Consider the following 19,302-nt stretch of genomic DNA (forward strand, 5'->3'; position numbering starts at 1 on the left):
TATTATAGAAATACACTTGAGATAGGAAACATAATAGAAGTACTAGTTCTTGCTACCTGAGCTAGAGATGTCAGGAGCCATGACTAGAAAAAAAAAGGAAAAAAAGTTTCTTTTATAGAGAAAGCTGTAAGAGGGAAGAAAGTAAAGAAGCAACATCTGCAACCCCAAGAATAGCAATTAGACAGTAGGGAGGTGGCGGTGCTGCAGGTTAAACCACATAAGCCTCTGTACTGCAAAGTTGGAAGACTAGCAGTCGTAAAATTGAATCCACGTGACGGATTGAACTTCTGTTGCTTGTCCCAGCTCCTGCCAACCTAGCAATTCAAAAGCATGTAAAAATGCGAGTAGATAAATAGGTACCACCACAATGGGAAGGTAACAGTGTTCAGTGTCTAGTTGGGCTGGCCATGTGACCACGGAAACTGTCTAAGGACAAAAGCCAGCTCTACGGCTTGGAAACGGGGATGAGCACCGCCCCCTAGAGTCGGACATGACTGGACTAAATGTCAAGGGGAGCCTTTACCTTTACCTAGGTGTATGTACAAAGACATTTGTCTTGCTGATAGTAGTTCAGTTCTGTTAATTTTGATTTTTTTCTCCTGTTGATTCCATGATGTAAACCTAATAATGAGTACTGTAGGCCCAGTCTACTGTATCACACAGATCATAAACTGATTATCCAATAGCAATTGCCTATGTTCTTGAGCCGGTACTTGGAGACTATGGAGATGTGATGAGGTAGGAAAATCTGACATTGTAAGCTGACAAGACAGAAGTGATGATGGTAGGAAATGACCCAAGCAGCTCACAACATTAAAATTCACACAGTACAACAGAATAAGTTAAATATTAAAAGATAAATTAAACAATATATGATTTTAAATACAATTTCAAAATTAAAACATGAAAATATAAAAATGATTAAAATTATCTGCTAAAGTGGGGTTCAGCGATTCAGTTGTAATTGCTAAAAGTTTGCCTGAAGAGATGGGTCTTTAGCTTTTTTCAAAAGGATAAGTGGCCATCCTGATCTCCTGAGGGAGAGCTTCCATAACCTGGGAGCTGCCACAGAGAAGGCCCTCTCCTGTGTCCCCATCAGCTGTACTTGTGCTGGCAATAGGACAGAGAGGTCTCCTCTGCTGATCTTAATCACCAAGAAGGAACATATAGGGAGATAACAGTCCTTCAGGTAGCCTGGACCCAAACTGTATAGGGCTTTGGAGGTAATGACCAGCACTTTGAATTGGGCTTGGAAACAGACTGGTAGCCAGTGCAGTTCTTGTAACAGGTGGGTTATATGCTCCCTGTAGCTGGCCCCAGTTAGTAGTCTGGCTGCAGAGTTTTGCATTTTCAGAGAGTTGACTTAGCAAATCAAATACCTAAACTATCCAGCAGTTCACCAAAAGATCCAGCAGAATCAACAGGAATACTCGTATACTACCCCATCCACCAATATTACCATAGCTGTCTCTGTGTCCTGACTAGGCCTGCAGCCACTTCGAAATGGATATGTCTGATCTATAAAATTCTGATTTAAAAATACATTAGAAGCTTTAATACATTTCCCAAGAACAAAATATTGGACAATATTGGCTAGTAATTATGCCAAACTATACATAGCAAATGGGCAGCCTGAATGTTGACAACACCAATGTAAATAGTCAAAGTGATCTACTCGATACCCTCTTGTGCCCACTGCTGTTCACAGAGAGACACCAAGCAGGAAGAAATCCCAGAATCTGACTCCTTTTTTCATTAGTTAACCACTTCTCAACCAAACAGAAAGTGATTCTTCATCCACCCATGCAGGGGGAAAACAGCTCAAATTTCAATATTTGTCTAAGATACTTAGTTTGGAAGATGATCAAATAAACTCTTCTACATTTACACTCCTTAAAATGGATGAAAATCCCTAGCACCTTTATAATAATGCATGGATAAGGAAAAAAAAAACTATTATTTTAGTTTTCTATAACCAGATTGTAAGTGTGACAAAATGGACAAAAGACCCAAACAGCAGATGGAGAAGGGGGAGGAGTGGATGCACAGAAAGCAAGCTAAAGCATAATGTTCAGACATCAGTGGGCACAGTAACTGTAGTGAGTGCATTATTCATTAGAATACTTCAGAGAAAGCACAAGGCTGAAATGAAGTCGTCTCCAGCTCTAAGAAGAAACGCTGATTACCTGTGACTCATCTTGAGATTCTTCTGCACAGTTCACCTTCATAAGAGCTGCCAAGCGGGAGAATTTTTTGCTGCTTCTGGCAAGATCTAGGCTGAAGAGCTGCCACAACACTGAAAGGCACTGAGCTTGTTGGTATAGAATGGCCAGCTTCTTCTCCCTGCTACAGAAGATGGCAGAAGATCAGACAGGATCAGACTCCTTCAGCATATTAGCTTATTAGCCATGTAATCAACTACAAAGTTCCTAAATCTGAATGCTGCCACAAAAGTGGACATGAAACATGTGGAGATCCCTACTCATCCAGGTGCAGTTTTAGTTTTAAAATATTTGGGATCCACGTTTGAGAACCACTCATCAACTTGGTAGATACCAAATGTACAACAAAAATGAGGTTTCCTCGGACCCTGGCAATCTCTCAACATAGTTATTGGTTTGTGTTTAGCTGAGTGAATATGATGTTTTGTGAGACTTATCTAGTTTAAGGAGAAACTTCATTTGGCTGGGTATGAAAAACTGGTAGCAACTACTGGCATGGCTTAGCACAAGGGCAAGCCACCATCCCAGGAATCTAGGAGTGAGCAGGTAAGAGAACAGCATCCAGATATGTCAGCAAGGTGGTGGAAAGTGTCTTAAGATGGAAGATAAGTAAACTTCTGAAGAACAAAACAAAGAACAAAAACAACACGTGTTGAAAACAAGAAATAAGTCCCACGGATGGATAGGTTCCCTGATACCAGCAGGAAGATTACCCTCTTTTCATAGCTCCCATAGATTCCTTGACTGCCAGCGGGGATGGGGACTCGCGAGTCCCAAGTCATTGTTGAGTCCAATTTAAGTTGCACTAGTGACTCAATTTGGATTCAACTCAGAACCATTTTTCTGAGTTGCATTTCAAGTCCATATTAGGGATGTGCCTCCCTTGCCGGCACCAGGACCCAACTGCTGCCTCTACCCATGCTGATAGACTGGCACATGGGTAGAGGTAGGGGCTGGCTCTGGGAAGGGAAGTAGACCCACTGTCTCTTCGCATGTGCAGGCCTATCAACTGGGTGGTGTATGCACAGTCTGAGTCTTTGGGTCCTAGTCACAAGACTTGGGAGGCAGGGCAAATGACTCGAGACTTGGGACTCAAGCCTTGGGACTTGAGCCCAAAGTCTTGAACTCAGACATCAGACTCAGGCCTGAAGACTCAGATTTGGAACACAGGTCCGAAGACTTGCCAACATCTTTGTCTACCAGACACAGCCAAAGTGATTCTTCTTCAGATCTCAGTTCTAATGGATTAGATAAAGGGATTTTGGGTAAATTGGGGAATTCACTGACATACAAGTTTTTTTGTGAATTCTTTTCAAGATAGACATCCTCAGGGGGTGCAGGACTACAAGTGCGATCATGGCCACTGGCCTGTCAGCTGGACAAGGGGAACTGTAGTCCAGCACAGCATATACTGCATTCAGGATCTAAGATAATGAGAGACACACTGAGCACTTAGGAATAGGAATTCTTATTCAAGGCAACAGCATTTTCAGCTGATTTCCACCAGCACCACCCATGATTGTGACTATGCTGGCTGCCATGTTGTGCTGTGCTTCTCTGGACAAGTTGTGCCTCTGCCTTTCTCACACTAAATTCAAATGTATGTGCTTGCCATGTGTATGAAAGTATTTTGCATAATTCTAAACATTGCAGTACGGGCGATATATTGTACCTAATTCCACAAAAAACAATTTAAGCCTTGAATGCTCCAAACTGGTCCCTCCAATAAAAGGTAACAAAATGTTTTAAAATTGATAGAAAATAAAATATGTGAAGGTCAGTTGATTATATCTCCTACCCCAACCAGCATCTCCTCTTCCTGAATCCCTGAATCATATAATTTACTCCAGTTAAAGTGAATTCTATGATTTTCCATTATCAGACAGTATGCATGTGTGCACATGAATATCACAGAATTTTCCATCTCTTAGCATGCAAGAACATTTTTAGGGGCCAATCTTCCTCCAATACAAAATTTTAAAAAAATCATTTGTGAACAAAGGAGGGAAAAGGTGATTAGGGGATGAGAAAACCTAAAACAATTCCACAAAGTATGAGAACTGAATTTTTTCATGTGATCCCTCTTTCTTTCGCTTTATATACCACTGCATATAGGGATAAAATTAAACCCAGCAACATTATCATTTGGATTAATTATGCTTAGCTCTGTAACTGGAAGGATCACACCAGTACTGATTTTAGAGGTGGATTATTATGGGGTAGGCAAAATGTGGCCAGGAGACTGAATACAGCTCCTAGATTGACCAGATTGTCTTTGTTTGTTTGTTTCCTTCTTTTTTTGCAAGAAATTTCAATTGAAACTCCTGCACTCTTCCAGGAGCAGTAATTATGAATCACAACAAAGGCACAGCCTACTACCTTCACTGCAATCCAAAAGTACAAGTACTTCTGGTTTTCATTTTTCCATTGTAGTTTGTTTTTATATTTTAAGACACATTTTGGTGGCCTCAAGTTTCACATACCTTGTTTATCCCTACATTTTAAGAGGGAAAAAGTGGTCAAAAGTGAGTAAGAAGAAAAGAATGTGCTGAGAGAGAAAGAGTGCAATATCTTAACTTTACAGGCTGCCACTAAAGACCAAAATGGTATTCATCTAAATGGTGCTTGTAGAGGGAGTACTAAATATTACATGAAATTCTATTAGATTATTTATTTATTTATTTAAAATATTTTTATTCCACCTTTCTTCTTAAAAAAAATACCCAAGTTAGCTGACATCATTAAAAAGACAATATTTTAAAGTACTCAATAATATTTGAAAGAATTAAAGCTCACATTAAAATATAGTAGTTAGTCTTTAAGATGGCACAACATTTTTGTCTTCTTTATTTTTATTTCTGTTTTGTTTTGGCCTGATATGTTAACACGGCAACCTCTTCTGCTTTTATGGCTTTCTAGCCTATCCATACATTCTTTTTTTAAAAGGGGTTTAGCACCATCCTACCCTCTGGGCTTTTGACGTAGAGCCTTCTTCTTCTGACGAGACAAGTGCTTTGAGGTTTCCATCATATACATGAAAAACACTCCCACAATAGTTGATGGGAAGCTTTTCTTCAACAAAGTCAAAGCCTTCTTTATCATTTTTTTCCCCAATGTAATTTGACCCATATTGTAGGACACCTGCAGAAACATGTGGGAACAATAATACAGTAGTAGTCTTCAAAAATTTATAATGTCCTTTTTTTAAAAAAAAAATCCAAAACAAAAACAAATACAAGAATACAAAATACAAAATACTAATACAATATAAACCACAGTGCACCCCCATATCCACGGGACCCTTTGGAGCAATACTTTTAATACAAACCTCCAAAATTTTGTTGCTTAGAGGCTTTTCCCTTTCCTTTCACTTATACAAATTCAATAAATCTACCCCAAATAACATAACAAATATTTGAACTTATTTCCCCTCTTTTCATCTTAAGTTCAGTAGTCAATTTATTATTTAATGCAATGTCCCATACTTCATTATACCAATCTTCTAATTTAATGTCATTTTTATCTTTCCAGAATCTAGCTATTAATATTCTAGCACTTGTCCTAAAATTGGAAATCAAGTGCTTTGAATAATAATAAAGTTCTATCTTATCAAAAATTGACAACAAAGCAATTTTAGAATTAAATTTGATATCTTTTCCAAATATATCACATACGTATTTCTTTAGAAATCAGTTTCCAAAATTTCTGAATCCATTTACACTCCCACCTCATATGATAATATGTGCCAATTTCTTCATTACATTTCCAACAGGCCTTAGAATAGTCTGAATTTGTTATATTCAATTTCACCGGAGTCATGTACCACCTTAAACTATTTTTTTTTGAAAAAATTCCTTTATTCTTACCAATATTAATCTTAAAACTCTCATCTTCCAAATTTTTGTCCAATCCTCTGTTTTAATTTCTGTCTTTAACTCATGTTCTCAAATTGATTTCAAACCTTCTATTTCTGTCTCTTTCCTCTTGTTCCAAAATCAGGTTATAAATTCTACTTACTACTCTCTTCCTCAAACCATCTTTCTGCATGTCTTCATGTGATGATAGAAATTGTTCGTACATTCTCTACATTTGCCATTAGTTTTCAACCATTCATTTGTCAAACTATCTAGCTGGATATAACTATACCACAATAGTTTATTAGTTTGAAGTTTAACTACAATCTGATCCTTCAATCTCATTTTAATCATCCAATCCTTCAGTCTGGCAACTTTTTTATCCTTAAACAAAACTGCTAAACCCTTCAAGTTTGCTGGGAAATTTTCTATTTCGGTCACTAATTTTAGTGGTGAAATAAAGGGACATAACTTCTTTTTATTTCTGTTCCAGACATTTGACATGTTTCTTAAAAAGGGTTGTTCATCTGATTTATTGTATTTCTTTTCACTTCATTAAACAAATATTTTTCAATATTCCCATTTATTTCTGAGGATTCCATATCCCACCAAATTAACCTTCCCTTGTTGTATATAATATCTCCAATAAATCTTAGCTGATTCGCTTTAAAATATTTTTTTATATTAGGAATACCTAAACCTCATTTTTTAAGCCTTATACAAATATCTTTTATTTATTCCTGATTTTTTTACCTTGATTACAGAGTCCATTAATTAATCCCTGCAAATACTTAAAATCTTCTTCTTCTAATTGTATTGGGAGCATCCTGAATAAAAAAGTAATTTTTGGTAATAATTTCATTTTGATCATAGCGATTCTCCCAAACCACGATAGTTTCAATTAAGAATACTCCTGCAATTTATCTTTAGTATCACTTTTTAATTAATTAAAACTTTGCTTCTTTAATTTATGAGTCACTTTAAGTATATTTATACCTAAATATTTAATATAATTACACATTTTAAAACCATATATATTTACAAACATTTCTTGTTTGTATTTATTATAATCAAACATCATTTTTGTGTTTTTGCCAGTTAATAGTCCTGTTATTTCACCAAATTTTTGTAAATGGTTTTTAATTTTATCCATACTTTCTAATGGGTTTTTAATGGTCAATAATGAGTCATCCGCAAATAAATTAATCTTAACTGTATCATTTTTACCTAATCCTTTAATTAATTCATCATTTCTTATTGCATTGGCTAACAGTTCTATAACCATACAACACAATATTGGTGAAAGTGGACAGCCTTGTCTTGTACCTCGGCCTTGAAAAATCCGTTCTGTTAAACCATAATTATTACTTCTGAAGTATTCTCTGAATATAATTGATATATAACCACAATAAATCTTCTACCAAATCTCCAACCCTTTATAAGCAGCTTTAATGTTGGCCATTCCACACAATCAAAGGCCTTAAATACGTCTAGCGATAATAAGATCCCGGATCTGTTAGATCCTTGTTGGTTTGGGGATAAGAATCGTTAATGAGTGTTTCCAAGAAGATGGCATTGTCTCTCCTTCCAATATTTTATTATAAAACATTTTTAGCTTAGGTTTTTTTCACCTTTTCTCCTTAATTTTTTTTTCAGTTTGCAGGATTCCCTTATTGTTATTCCTCTTGAAATTGATTTCATGATATCCCACAACAGGCCTAATTTCATACCTCCTGCTTCAGTTATTGTCCATAATTCTAACTATTCTTTATCTTTTCTATTACCTCTGGGTACTAGAACATGTTAATATCCATTCTCCATCTTTTAGAGTCTTTATAATCTTCTTAAATCTCAATCTCCATTGACATCAAAGCATGATTTGTTATTTTTATGGAATTAATCTCAGTATTAACTATTTTAGGAATTAATCTATTCTGGAGTAACTATTATATACTGCTAAAAGTATATCTTCCTTCATCACTTTTCATTACCCTCCAAATATCCCTCAAGTGATTATTTTTACCTTCTTGCTCACTATCGTGTTTCTTTGAAGAACATCATTCCAATCATAAAAAGTTTTATCCTTTATCTTATCCACAACCATATTAAAATCCCCTGGCATAATAACATAACCCTACTTTACTTTCTCCATTTCTTTAATAACCATGTCATAAAAATCTCCTTGTTTATTATTAGGTGTTTACACATTAACCAAAGTATATTCTTCCAAACTCATTTTACCCTGTATTATTATAAATCTACCATTACAATCTTTTACTACGTTTCACTATAAATTCACAATTTTTAAAAATTATGATTGCCACTCCTCAAGATTTAGACGTTCCAAAGTTTTTTTTCATAAATGTCTATATTATTCATCTCAAGTTCATTGACTCCATCTTCTGACTGATGAGTCTCTTGCAAAAAGACAATGTCCACCTTATTTTTCTTCAATAATACTTCTATTCTTCTTTTCACTATTGATCCCAGGCCTTTCATGTTTAAGTGGCTAGTCTTATTCTCTTACCCATTTGAGTTCAAGGTCTGTCCTCCTAACAGGCCCCATGTGCAACCCCTCCCCCAACAAACTAACAAAAATACACTAAAAATTAAACTGAACATAACCCAAACATACAATACTTTACCCCTAACAACCATATTCCCCCGCCATAACTACTAGTGAGGGCACAAAATGGGGGGAGAGGGAACACCACCACCATCCAGCAGAACTGCAATCAGAACCTTGCCTCTGCTCTTTTTAATAATTTTTTTCCATTTCTTCTTAATGTTTGATAACACTGAAGCCCCCTTCTCCACCCCTCTCTCCCCTGTAATTATAATTAAACAATTGCTGTATTTTTCCATTTACAAGATGACCCAAAGTATAAGACGACCCCCCCTTTTCTAACCCCCAAATTAGAAAATGTGCAAGCTCGCACCTTTGATCCTCCCCCCCTTTCACGGCCGCATTTCCCGCTTCCTAAGCCCTGCGGACCTTAGGAAATGGATAATGGCCGCCTAGAGTAGTCCACCATGACTAGATAGGCGGGATATAAATTAAATTAATAATAATAATAATAATAATAATAATAATAATAATAATAATAATAATAATAATAATAATAATAATAATAATAATAATAATAATAATAATAATAATAATAATAATAATAATAATAATAATAATAATAATAATAATAATAATAATAATAATAATAATAATAATAATAATAATAATAATAATAATAATAATGCAGCCATGAAAGGGCAGCACGCTTGCACCCTTTTGATTCTGACGCCCTTTCATGGCTGCTTCAGGATCAAAGGGTGCAAGTGTGCTGCCCTTTCACGGCTGATTAACTCTGTGGCTTCGCAAAAGGCAGGGAAAGTGGCTGCCTGCTGTGTATAAAACAATTTTGGTCTAATTATTTAAGTTAAAAAATCTCATTTTATACACAGAAAAATATGGTAACATCCATAATTATTGATAATTTTAGTTTTATTATTACTGTTGCTATCTAATAATAATATAATTAGTATAGTTATTACTAAAAACTAGGAAAAAAAGAAAGAAAAAATCGATATGAATGAAGGAAGGAAAGAGACAAGAAAAGTAAAAAAAAAATAAAAGATTTGGAGGGGGGAAGACAACAGTTGGTCTGTCTTCTAGCCCTTCGGGAATCTGGTCCTTTCTGCTTCAACCTGCTGTTTTGTTTTGTTTTTGCTTGACATCAGGGTTAACTCCTGACCTCCCTCTTCCTCCAGCCAGAGTTTCCATGCCTTCAACATGCCTTTACCTTCTTCACATGAGATTCAGCATGACATCTTACCTCTCCTTTCAGACTGTAGAAAACTGACTCCTCAAAGTGACTAATTATATTCCGCTTGTCCTCTGAAGATTTCAACAGACTTTCTGCTGTGTTCAAATACATGAAAGCCTCAAACAAGAATGACACAGAACAGAACATTTACTTTCTGAATTTCTTCCTGTTATATATATCCTTCTTTTTAAATTAATTTTCAAAATCCATTTTCAATAGGGATAGGATTTGGGGATAGAGGGCTGGAGGGCCGGGGGAGTGGACATGGGTAGTAGAGGAAGGGTAAAATTCGAGAGAGCGCAAGGGTACCTTTACATCTACTTATACAATTCTACAAAAATAAAAAAAATAACAAAAAAGAACAACTTAACAGGTTTTACCAGAATTACTATAGTTACTAATATCTTCAGTCCCTGATTGGACCTTCACATTCTTCTTTTATCTATGCTTTCCAGTCCATATTTTGAGTCCAACTATAAAATCATTCCACATTGTTGCTTCCCTTTAAAAATAAACGTATTTCTGTTTTCTTCAAATTTTTCCTATAATTACGTGTATTATCAAAAGTTTCATTTCTTTATCTACAATCTCAGACATAATACTCAATTAACACCATTCCAGTTTAACTGATATCTCATAAAATACAATTTTTCTGACATTTCAACATTTCATATACGACTCTGCAATAATCTCCAATAATTTTCTCTTCCCTACCTGTTATATCCCTCTTTATCCCTGTAGCATTCTCTATTTATTTGATCTATGGTCTATGTTATGTAATATAATGGTTTATGAATATTAATGTTGCAGAGAGGTGGAGCCGAGACAGATGCTATAAGAGGCAGAGCCTGAGTCAATATTTGAGGCAGAGTGTAAGATTAAGAGCGTTCAAGTCAGTGAGGAGATTAAGAGAGATTGAGTCAGTAAGAGTAGAGTCAGAGAGTGTAATAGAATGTGTAGTTTGGGGAACTTCTGAGGAATGATTAAATCCTGAAGATATTCACGAATTAATCTATGTATTCACTGAACCAAAGTTTTATTTTAAAGGACTTGAAGTGTGGACCTGAGTCTTTCTGAGGTAAATGGTGATTTAGAGATCACCTGGTGGCAGCAAGTGTAAAAGAAGAGAGTGTCTGCCTTTGTGTGCTCTGGGGGCTTGAAGGTCAAGCAAAGGGGCACGAGGGTGGACACCACAATCCCATTCTCCGGGGATTTCAGCTCTGAGAAACTGATTATTTCATAGATGGGTGGGAGTACCTGTAGTGTTCAACCAAGCAAACATTGTCGCTTCATCTCTTGTAGGCATCCTTCATCCTCGATAGACTACGGTAACGTGCTCTGAATAGAAGTATTGGAACAGCATCTAGTGTGGCTGAGGAGGCCAATTCGAGAGTGACAATCCCTTCCACACTGAAGACAAATACAATCTGTCCCCTGTCCAGCTCCCTGATTTTACTTGTTTCAGTCTCTTCATCACAAGAGCACAAATAAAAAGAAATTGATGAGCCTACAAACCAACCTTACTCTATGCTTTTCTGCCGAGGAAACAAAAAAGAACAACCTCCATTTTGGGGGATCAGAATCAGCTGGCAAACGTATTCCTTATACCAGTAGAGTATTTCCCAAATTGGCACTAGAATTATGCATATTGGTATCCATAATGCTAAGTCCCACTACACTGTCATCATTTAATACTTTTAACATTTCACTAAAGTGCAATTTGGAAAAAGTAAAATGTAGCCACATATGAAGCATGAGTGTTTAAAGACACTTAGACCTAAAACACAGAAAAGGGAAAAGAAAGAGTTGGGAAACTGAATCAGAACCTGGAAGAGACAACAATGGACATGTCCAGCCTACCATGTAGTAATTGGAGAGATGAACATAACCGGATGCACATTCCAATAAGTAATAAAATGCCAAAGTGTAATTGCCAAGAGCCAAACAGTGTTGAGACAAGGGCACAATGACAGATTCTAGAATCTCTTCACATTGACACTCAGAGGACTCCGTGGTCTTGACACTTTTCTTGCCTGTGTCAATCAGCAAGATGATTTCATCCATCCTCTTTAGGAACTTTAATTCTGTAACTTCAGCTCTATTGGAATGGACATAGGAACAGAAAATTCAGGGACTCTTGCTATAAGCTTGGTTCTTCATCCTTACATGAAATTTTAAAAGACACCAGTACCTAGGAACAGCTTCTAGAGCCTTCATTAGGGGATAGCCAATCTGGTATAATAAGTAGTGTATTAGATTTGATCAGCAAAGGCTCAGGCAAAAATCTCTGCACAGTTTTTATCTTAAAGGAAATAGAGGGGGACATAACATGAAGGAAGCTGCCAAAGCATAGTTTAAGAATAGGATCAAATCAGTGGACTACATGGTATCAAGAGAGTTGGTCTCTATCTCCAGTCCTCTCCCCCTGTCATGAAACTCTGCCCCTCTGACTCTACTTTTTACTTTCATCATGCAGTGAAAGGTAGGAAGCTCCTAGCTTCTCCCTACACAGAGAAAGGAACACAACTGGGACCTTGTCCACACTTCATTTAGGTCCTACCCTCACTGTCTCTATAAAGAGATACAAAGTGGAATTCCCAGTTTATCTCTGATGAATTGTCAGAGGTAACAGTGTGGCTTCCTCTTGCATGGGAAAATTAATGTATATAAAAATGAATTCATAAAATAAACATTAATACAGGAGGAAGTATTTAATTACTGAAAAATCTCCTCTTGCTGGTAACATCATCTAGCAGTGACAATTTTCTGTAATTAAATACTTCCTTATACTGTTCCACATTCCTCTGGCTTTCACACAATGCTAGTGATTTCACAGGATTTGGAAAAGTCATAGGAGAGAAATAGGGACTTTATCATTACCAAAAAATTGCCCTCTGCTTGGTGGCATCATCATCCTTCCACTGGCATACCATGTGTAACATGATTCAGCCACTGAAAGTAAACATCAAGAGCAGCCATTATATATATTTTGGCAGTGCCTTTTGACAGGGTCTAGTGACAATCTGTATGTAACTTATTGTCAATATTTAATACAGGGGATACATTCTTGCAAACTATTTGATAAATTTATAGTAACTCCCTAGCAGATGGTGGGAATACTGTACACATAATATATCTTGACTTCGGCAAAGCTTTTGACAAAGTGCCCCAAGTGATAATATGATTAGGAAGCTAGCTAGGTGTGGGCTGGATAGAACAACCATCAGGTGGAGAACTTTACAATTATCCCTGTTAAATTTCATTCTGTTATTTTCAGTGCAGTGCTTGAGCCTGTCAATAACTTTTTGAATGTTATTTCTGTCTTCCAGGCTATTAGCTATTCCACCCAATTTTGTGCCATCAACAAATTTGATAAGCATTCCATACACCCCCTCATTCAAGTTGTTAATATAAAGATTGAAGAGCATCAGGCCCAGGACTGAGCCTTGTGGTACCCCACTTGTTACCTCCTCCTAGTTTGAGAAGGCACCATTGATAAGCACTCTCTGGGTAGCATTCTGTAACCACCTGTGTAGCCACCTGACACTTGTTCCATCCAGTTCACACGTTGTAAGTTTGCCAATCAGAACATCCTGGGGGCCCACATTGGGACAAATGGATATAAATGAAAGTGAGTTAAATGAATGAATGAATGAATTTCCATTTCTGCTGTCTAAAAATGTTTATTATGAGCTGTTTATACTAATGACTTCTATAATGTTATTTCTTACATTTACAAAACGTTCTTGGATTTGGGACAGTGTTTATGATATCACATTGAATTGGTTAATGTAATTATGTCTGCTAATATGGACATGTGATGTTTGTTTATGGTGTGTGGTTTTAAGAAGGACAAAATCTGCTCCTTCTGTCTTTGAGTGCTATATAACCAGCTGCCTCACACACACACACACACACACACACCCAGTAATGGTAAAAATTCCCAGGAACTTGAAAGTAATTTTCAGCAAACCTAAATGATTCTTCTAAGGTGAATTTTCTCTGTCCAGCATCTACGAAGAGAGAAGAGAGAGAGAGAGATAAATGAATCATCCTAGAACATTGTACTAGGTGTTGTAATTCCTTTGGAAAAAGAGAGAGAGAGAGAGAGATTGCATTTCATCTATGTTTATTGATCTGAATCCAAAAGAGGTTTTACTTTGGTATGTATCATTTAAGAGTAAAATGATCTCAATGACAGGACCCATTACATGTTTCAAATCTGCACATAAAAATTTTAAAATACAATATAAAGGTGGTCAGAAGCTTAAATTGTCTAGAGCCCCTGCGCGGGGAACAGATTAATCACATGACTATGGTAGGAACTATACTATGGGGCCTTAGCTGCAAGAGTGGGCTCTTTATCTCTCAGAGAACACCAGCCAGATGCCCTACCTGCAACTCACCTGTGGACTGTAATGTTGGCACAGCAGAGGAGGACAACACCATCAAAACCACAGGTGTGACCATGGCGGGACTCAGACTTAAGGAGGGGTGGGAGACAGGAGAGGAGTTGGGTGGACACCATAGATTGGGTAGCGTATGAAGCCCAGGAGGTGCTGTTGCTGTCTCACCACTGAAGTTGAAGAATGACTAGGAGATGGTCCACAGACGAGATCAAAGAACCATCTATTGGGTAGAGCTACTGGTGCCACTGGAGGAAGCAGCCCTGGTCCATTAGAACCAGGTGAGGTGCCAAGAGGCTCAGAGGCTTGAGAACCAATGTCAGGCTTATGGCTGCCAGAAGAAGCACCAGGAGCAAGCAGCTCCAATGGAGAACCCCCATGGTCATCCTCCTCACCAAGTCTCAAGAAGGTCTTCTTCCCCCACCAATTTTGTGTGGAGTTTGGATGAGTAGCCCAAGAAGATGACTGTACCTACAGGCCCCTGCCAGGGACTTAGAGGGAGTGGCAGGGGAAAGAAGCCTTTACTGCTTGTCTCCAGAGACACTTGACAGTCTGCATCCAGCATCTCTGCTGCGAGACACTTTGCCTTGCCTACCTGTGAGGGGTCATTGACCTGGTGGAAAAAGCAGAGCTCCACAACTCCCAGTAAAGACTATACAGGGGTAGCACCCTAAAGACTGAGGGAGTAAAGTTAACTCAATGGTTCCCAGAGTTAAGTGTTTCATGTTAATGGCCTTGTTGGCCTGTTGCTCAGTAAAAGAGCCTATTTCTGCGACTACTCTTGGTGTTGTCATGGAATGGCACAGGGGCCCCTCACAGTAGGCTTTTTATTGTGACTTATCTGCCAACAGGCATGAAATTGCCTGTTTTACATGGCCTGTTTTAATGCATCCAATAGGACATGGAGAAACCACCAGCTAGTTGGCTGGCCGGCCAGTAGCAGAAGCTTCCTGCCACTACTGACAGCACTGGAGTTGGTACAGCATGTAATGACATGTAATGAAAACGGAGCCACTGGAACTGCTTCCCAGCAAGAACAATGTTGTCAGCTGGCCAGTGATAAAGTAACTGCCAATGTGGCCAGTGGTGGCTGGGGGAGGGTGATGTTCTTCCCAGAGGGCAGCTCCAGTGGCACATTTTTGCCACATGTTGAGCGGGCAATGACTCTCCTGTCCTGACCCCAGTACTGTCAATAGCTGGAAACCCTCTCAGCATTGGTATACCAGTCATGGAAGCCTTGGTGTAGCTTTAAAAAGTATGCTTGGGTACCATTTTTATTCTGCATCAGGGCTCATGTTGTGTGAAGTTACAGTAGTTATTGATCATTTCCTTCAGATTTTCTAAGGGGTTGCTCATATCAATAAGCTGTTGCAATAACCTGAGTGGAGCTAAGTCATACAAATCCTTCTGACCTGATTTACATGCACTGGGAAAGATTCACAATCAGTCCCTATATGCATTATTTACATGCTGCTACATGGGACTGCACCAGAAACAGAAATAGCTCCTGTGTCAGTGTGATCTCAGGGTCAAATTAGGCACTAAAAGGAATGATACGATACGATACGACGAATGTGTGTGCCCTAGGTGTATTCCCATTTTTCTTCCTTTCTTAGAGTTACATGTGTCAGGAATACGACTGGTACATTTACCTTGCAATAACCAACTGCAAAACAAAGCATGTTAAATGAAATGTGAAGACAATCATGTGCGTCTCTGAACAACACTAAGTAAATTCACTGGACTTTTTAAAAAGAAACCAGGGAACTTCATATTTTTGCTTTTACTTGAACAAAGCTCATCTTTGTTATAATTTTGTCATAGTGAATAGCAAGTTCTGACTCATTATTTCTTTATACCCCAGCAGGTATTTTCTATCTGTGGTTGGAGATAAGAAGTTCTTTAAAGCTGGGGAAGGTTTTGCAATGAAATGAGCTCTATGTCCAGCCCTGAAAAAAAAACTCCATTAAATAGGAGTTGTAGTGTGCAGACTGGCAAAGGCTGTTGGGAACTGGAGTCCAAAACATCTGGAGGGGTCCAGGTCAAGGAAGCTCAGTGTAGGATATGCTTAGATCTGACAATAAGGCATCAAACACTTTAGAATGATTTGTAGCAAGAGAGCCTGAATATCATGTTCCAACTAGATCAGCTCCACAATTCCCTTCTCATGTTATGTGCTTATTTTTTGATTCCAAGACAATTTTTCCTTCCCAGTTAGACTCTCAGCATCCTGTCCTCTTTATCAGTCAGCTTCACATATGACAAAAAGAGTTTGGGGTTTTTTTCCCTCTGAAGAATCCTCTCCTGCAAAGTTAAATTATGTTCAGTTGCTTCAGATGTGACACAGGCCAGGAGATGCTTCATTAGGAGAGGATTATACTCAGTTTTGGATTTTGAAGTTGGACATAGATGTCCCACCTGTCAGCTTCCCATTTTTTAGCCATCACCTGTCATTTTCTAATAATTAGCCCTTACCCCTGCTAACGGTGCGCCTTGGAACTCTCATTCTCTTCCAGTCTTCAGAGGAAAATGTGTCTAAAGATATGAAACATAGAAACATGTAGTTGATATGGTTCCAGGACTGAAACCTAGAACTATGCTTTTGTGCATATTGTGCATCCTCCAGGAGGCCTAATGCCCTCCCTCCCTGACATTGGGGCCACCTACCCTCAGGACCTCAGTATTGTCCGGGTTCAGCCTCAGACCATTCACCTGAATCCATTTCAATACCGCTTCCAGACAGCGCTGAAGGGACAAAATAGCATCCACTGTTGTTGGAGAAAAGGAGATGTAGAGCTGGGTGTCATCAGCATACTGATGACATGAATTCCCACACCCCCTGATGACCTGACCCAGTGGCCTCATGTAGATATTAAACAGCATTAGGGAGATAATTGAGCTTGCGAAACTCCACAATTAAGATTCCACGGAGCCGATGCACTCCCTCCAAGCTGCACTCTCTGGGGACAGTCCTCCAAGAAGGATCAGAGCCAGGCTAGCACCAGACCACTAATTCTCAGCTCGGGGAGCGTCCCCAGGAGGATACCGTGGTCGATGGTATCAAAGGTGGCTGAGATATCAAGAAGGACCAACAGAGACATTTTGCCTGTCGGCCTCCCTCAGCAGGTCATCAAACAGGACATCCAATGCCGTTTCTGTACCGTGGCGCGGCCTGAAGCCCGACTGAAATGGATCCAGGGCATTGGTTTTATCCAAAAGGGCCTGGAGCTGGTCCACTGCCACCCTCTCTACCACTTTGCTGAGGAAAGAAACACTGGTGGCGGGCCTATAATTGCCAATTTCATCCGCCGCCAAATTTGGTTTCTTCCTAATGGGCCTAATAAGTGTCTCCTTGAGGGCAAAGGGAACCTTGCCCTCCCGGAGAAACCCATTAATTATTGCTGTGGCCTATTCTGTTGTTATAGGCCTGGCTGCTTTGATTAGCCAGGCCGGGCAAGGGTCAAGGGCTTTGTCCACCATATCTGGCGTGACAGACTGAAAGAGATCGAGTTTCATCGGGTAAGGCAGAGCACTGGTTTTCAAGGTAAATGGATATTTAAGGAGTGGTTTTACCTGTTCCACTCCCCAAGTCAGTTTCCATGGTTGAGTGGGGATTTGAACCCTATTCTCCAGGGTCCTCATCCGTCACTCTATCCACTACACCACATTGGACTCAGCATTTTATTTGTAAATAAAATACAGAAGCCCATGTAGAAAGGAAAGGAAATAATCATTTTGGAAGACACCACAGCACAGAACTAGTCTTGCAACATACTGTGATTTAAACGTATCTAAAGCCACAGAGAGACTGAGCACAAGTAACGTCCCGTTTCCATTATCACTCTCTCAGAAAAATGATCAGAGCCATTTTCATTCCCAAACCAGGCCTGAATCCAGACTGGCACAGTTGTAGATTCTAGATAAATGGACATCCCAGGAGTATCTTCCCCTGAATACATTCCCTACAAATTATGGGAAGGGGTCAGGTAGTAACTATTCAGTACTAGTTACCACAAACGATTCTAGAATGGATTACCCCCCCCCCCCCGCCCCAGGGGTGACCGCATTACCATTTTTTTACACACTATAGACAGGCAATGATGCATTCACCACATCCAGATTCACCCAAGCATACTCCATTTGCTAGATTTAATAACCAGCAAATAAGGACAGTGATTGAGAGGGCATTTCCTCTATGTGGCCGTTATATAGAAAGATATGCAAATATTTGTGTCACAGTTTTCCTTTGTCTTCCATCTTCCTTTCATGGTGCAGGAGACTGCTGGGACTCTTCTTTCCTGCTTATGGTAGAGCAGGGATCGCCAGCCTTGGGCCTCCAGCTGTTCTTGGACTACAACTCCCAGAAGCCTTCACCTCTGCTGGCGAGGATTTTTGGGAGCTGAAGGCCAAGAACATCTGGAGGCCCAAGGTTGGGGACCACTGTGGTAGAGAATGAACTAGGCAGATTGCAAAGAGCATCAAAAATTTGTGGTATAGGGAAATGCCCTGTTTATTTGTTGGCTTGACCACTGCACCCACATTGTAGAACATCAAGGAAACTTAGGAGGAGCTACTCATGGGTACACGATCATTTAAATGCCTCACATGGCTAGTGCAGTAGCTCCCAAGTACAAAAAGAAGGAGAATTAGGGAGAGAAAAAGTGAAGGCACAAGGCTTTTAAAATGTGATTAAAGAAGAAGGGAGGAAAAGAAGCAAAATGCAACAGAAGAGGTAATGCACAGGAAAGAGATTAAAAATAACTAGTTAAAAAAACACCTCCATGGGCAAATGCCAAGCATGGAGTGCATGGAGCTGTTTAGGGCTGTCTTAATTTAATCACCATGGCACAGCTCCAAACTAATGAGTTTATGATTGATTGAGAAAACCCTTGCTACTTGTGCAATTTGTGGTGTTATGAACAACCTGGTTCAAAATCCCTGTTTGGCCACAGAAACTCACTGCTGATAGCAATTGGTAAACCACTCCTCGAACATCATA

The 19,302-nt window shown here is 38.9% G+C and overlaps 1 protein-coding gene across 1 annotated transcript in view; it reads right to left on the bottom strand.

Annotated features, from left to right (window-relative positions):
- The window catches only part of ADCY10 (adenylate cyclase 10), a 119,351-nt gene that overhangs the window by 21,935 nt on the left and 78,114 nt on the right, over positions 1-19,302 (bottom strand). Inside the window, exons 22-26 of the mRNA XM_078393076.1 lie at positions 14,304-14,380; positions 11,758-11,995; positions 9,907-10,014; positions 5,188-5,363; positions 2,187-2,346 (exon numbers count right to left, since the gene is read on the bottom strand). Of these exons, the coding sequence (XP_078249202.1) occupies positions 2,187-2,346; positions 5,188-5,363; positions 9,907-10,014; positions 11,758-11,995; positions 14,304-14,380 (759 nt within the window). The remainder of the gene's footprint in view (positions 1-2,186; positions 2,347-5,187; positions 5,364-9,906; positions 10,015-11,757; positions 11,996-14,303; positions 14,381-19,302) is intronic.

Source organism: Pogona vitticeps, chromosome 4 (genome assembly GCF_051106095.1).
Source record: "Pogona vitticeps strain Pit_001003342236 chromosome 4, PviZW2.1, whole genome shotgun sequence".
NCBI classification, from domain to species: domain Eukaryota; kingdom Metazoa; phylum Chordata; class Lepidosauria; order Squamata; family Agamidae; genus Pogona; species Pogona vitticeps.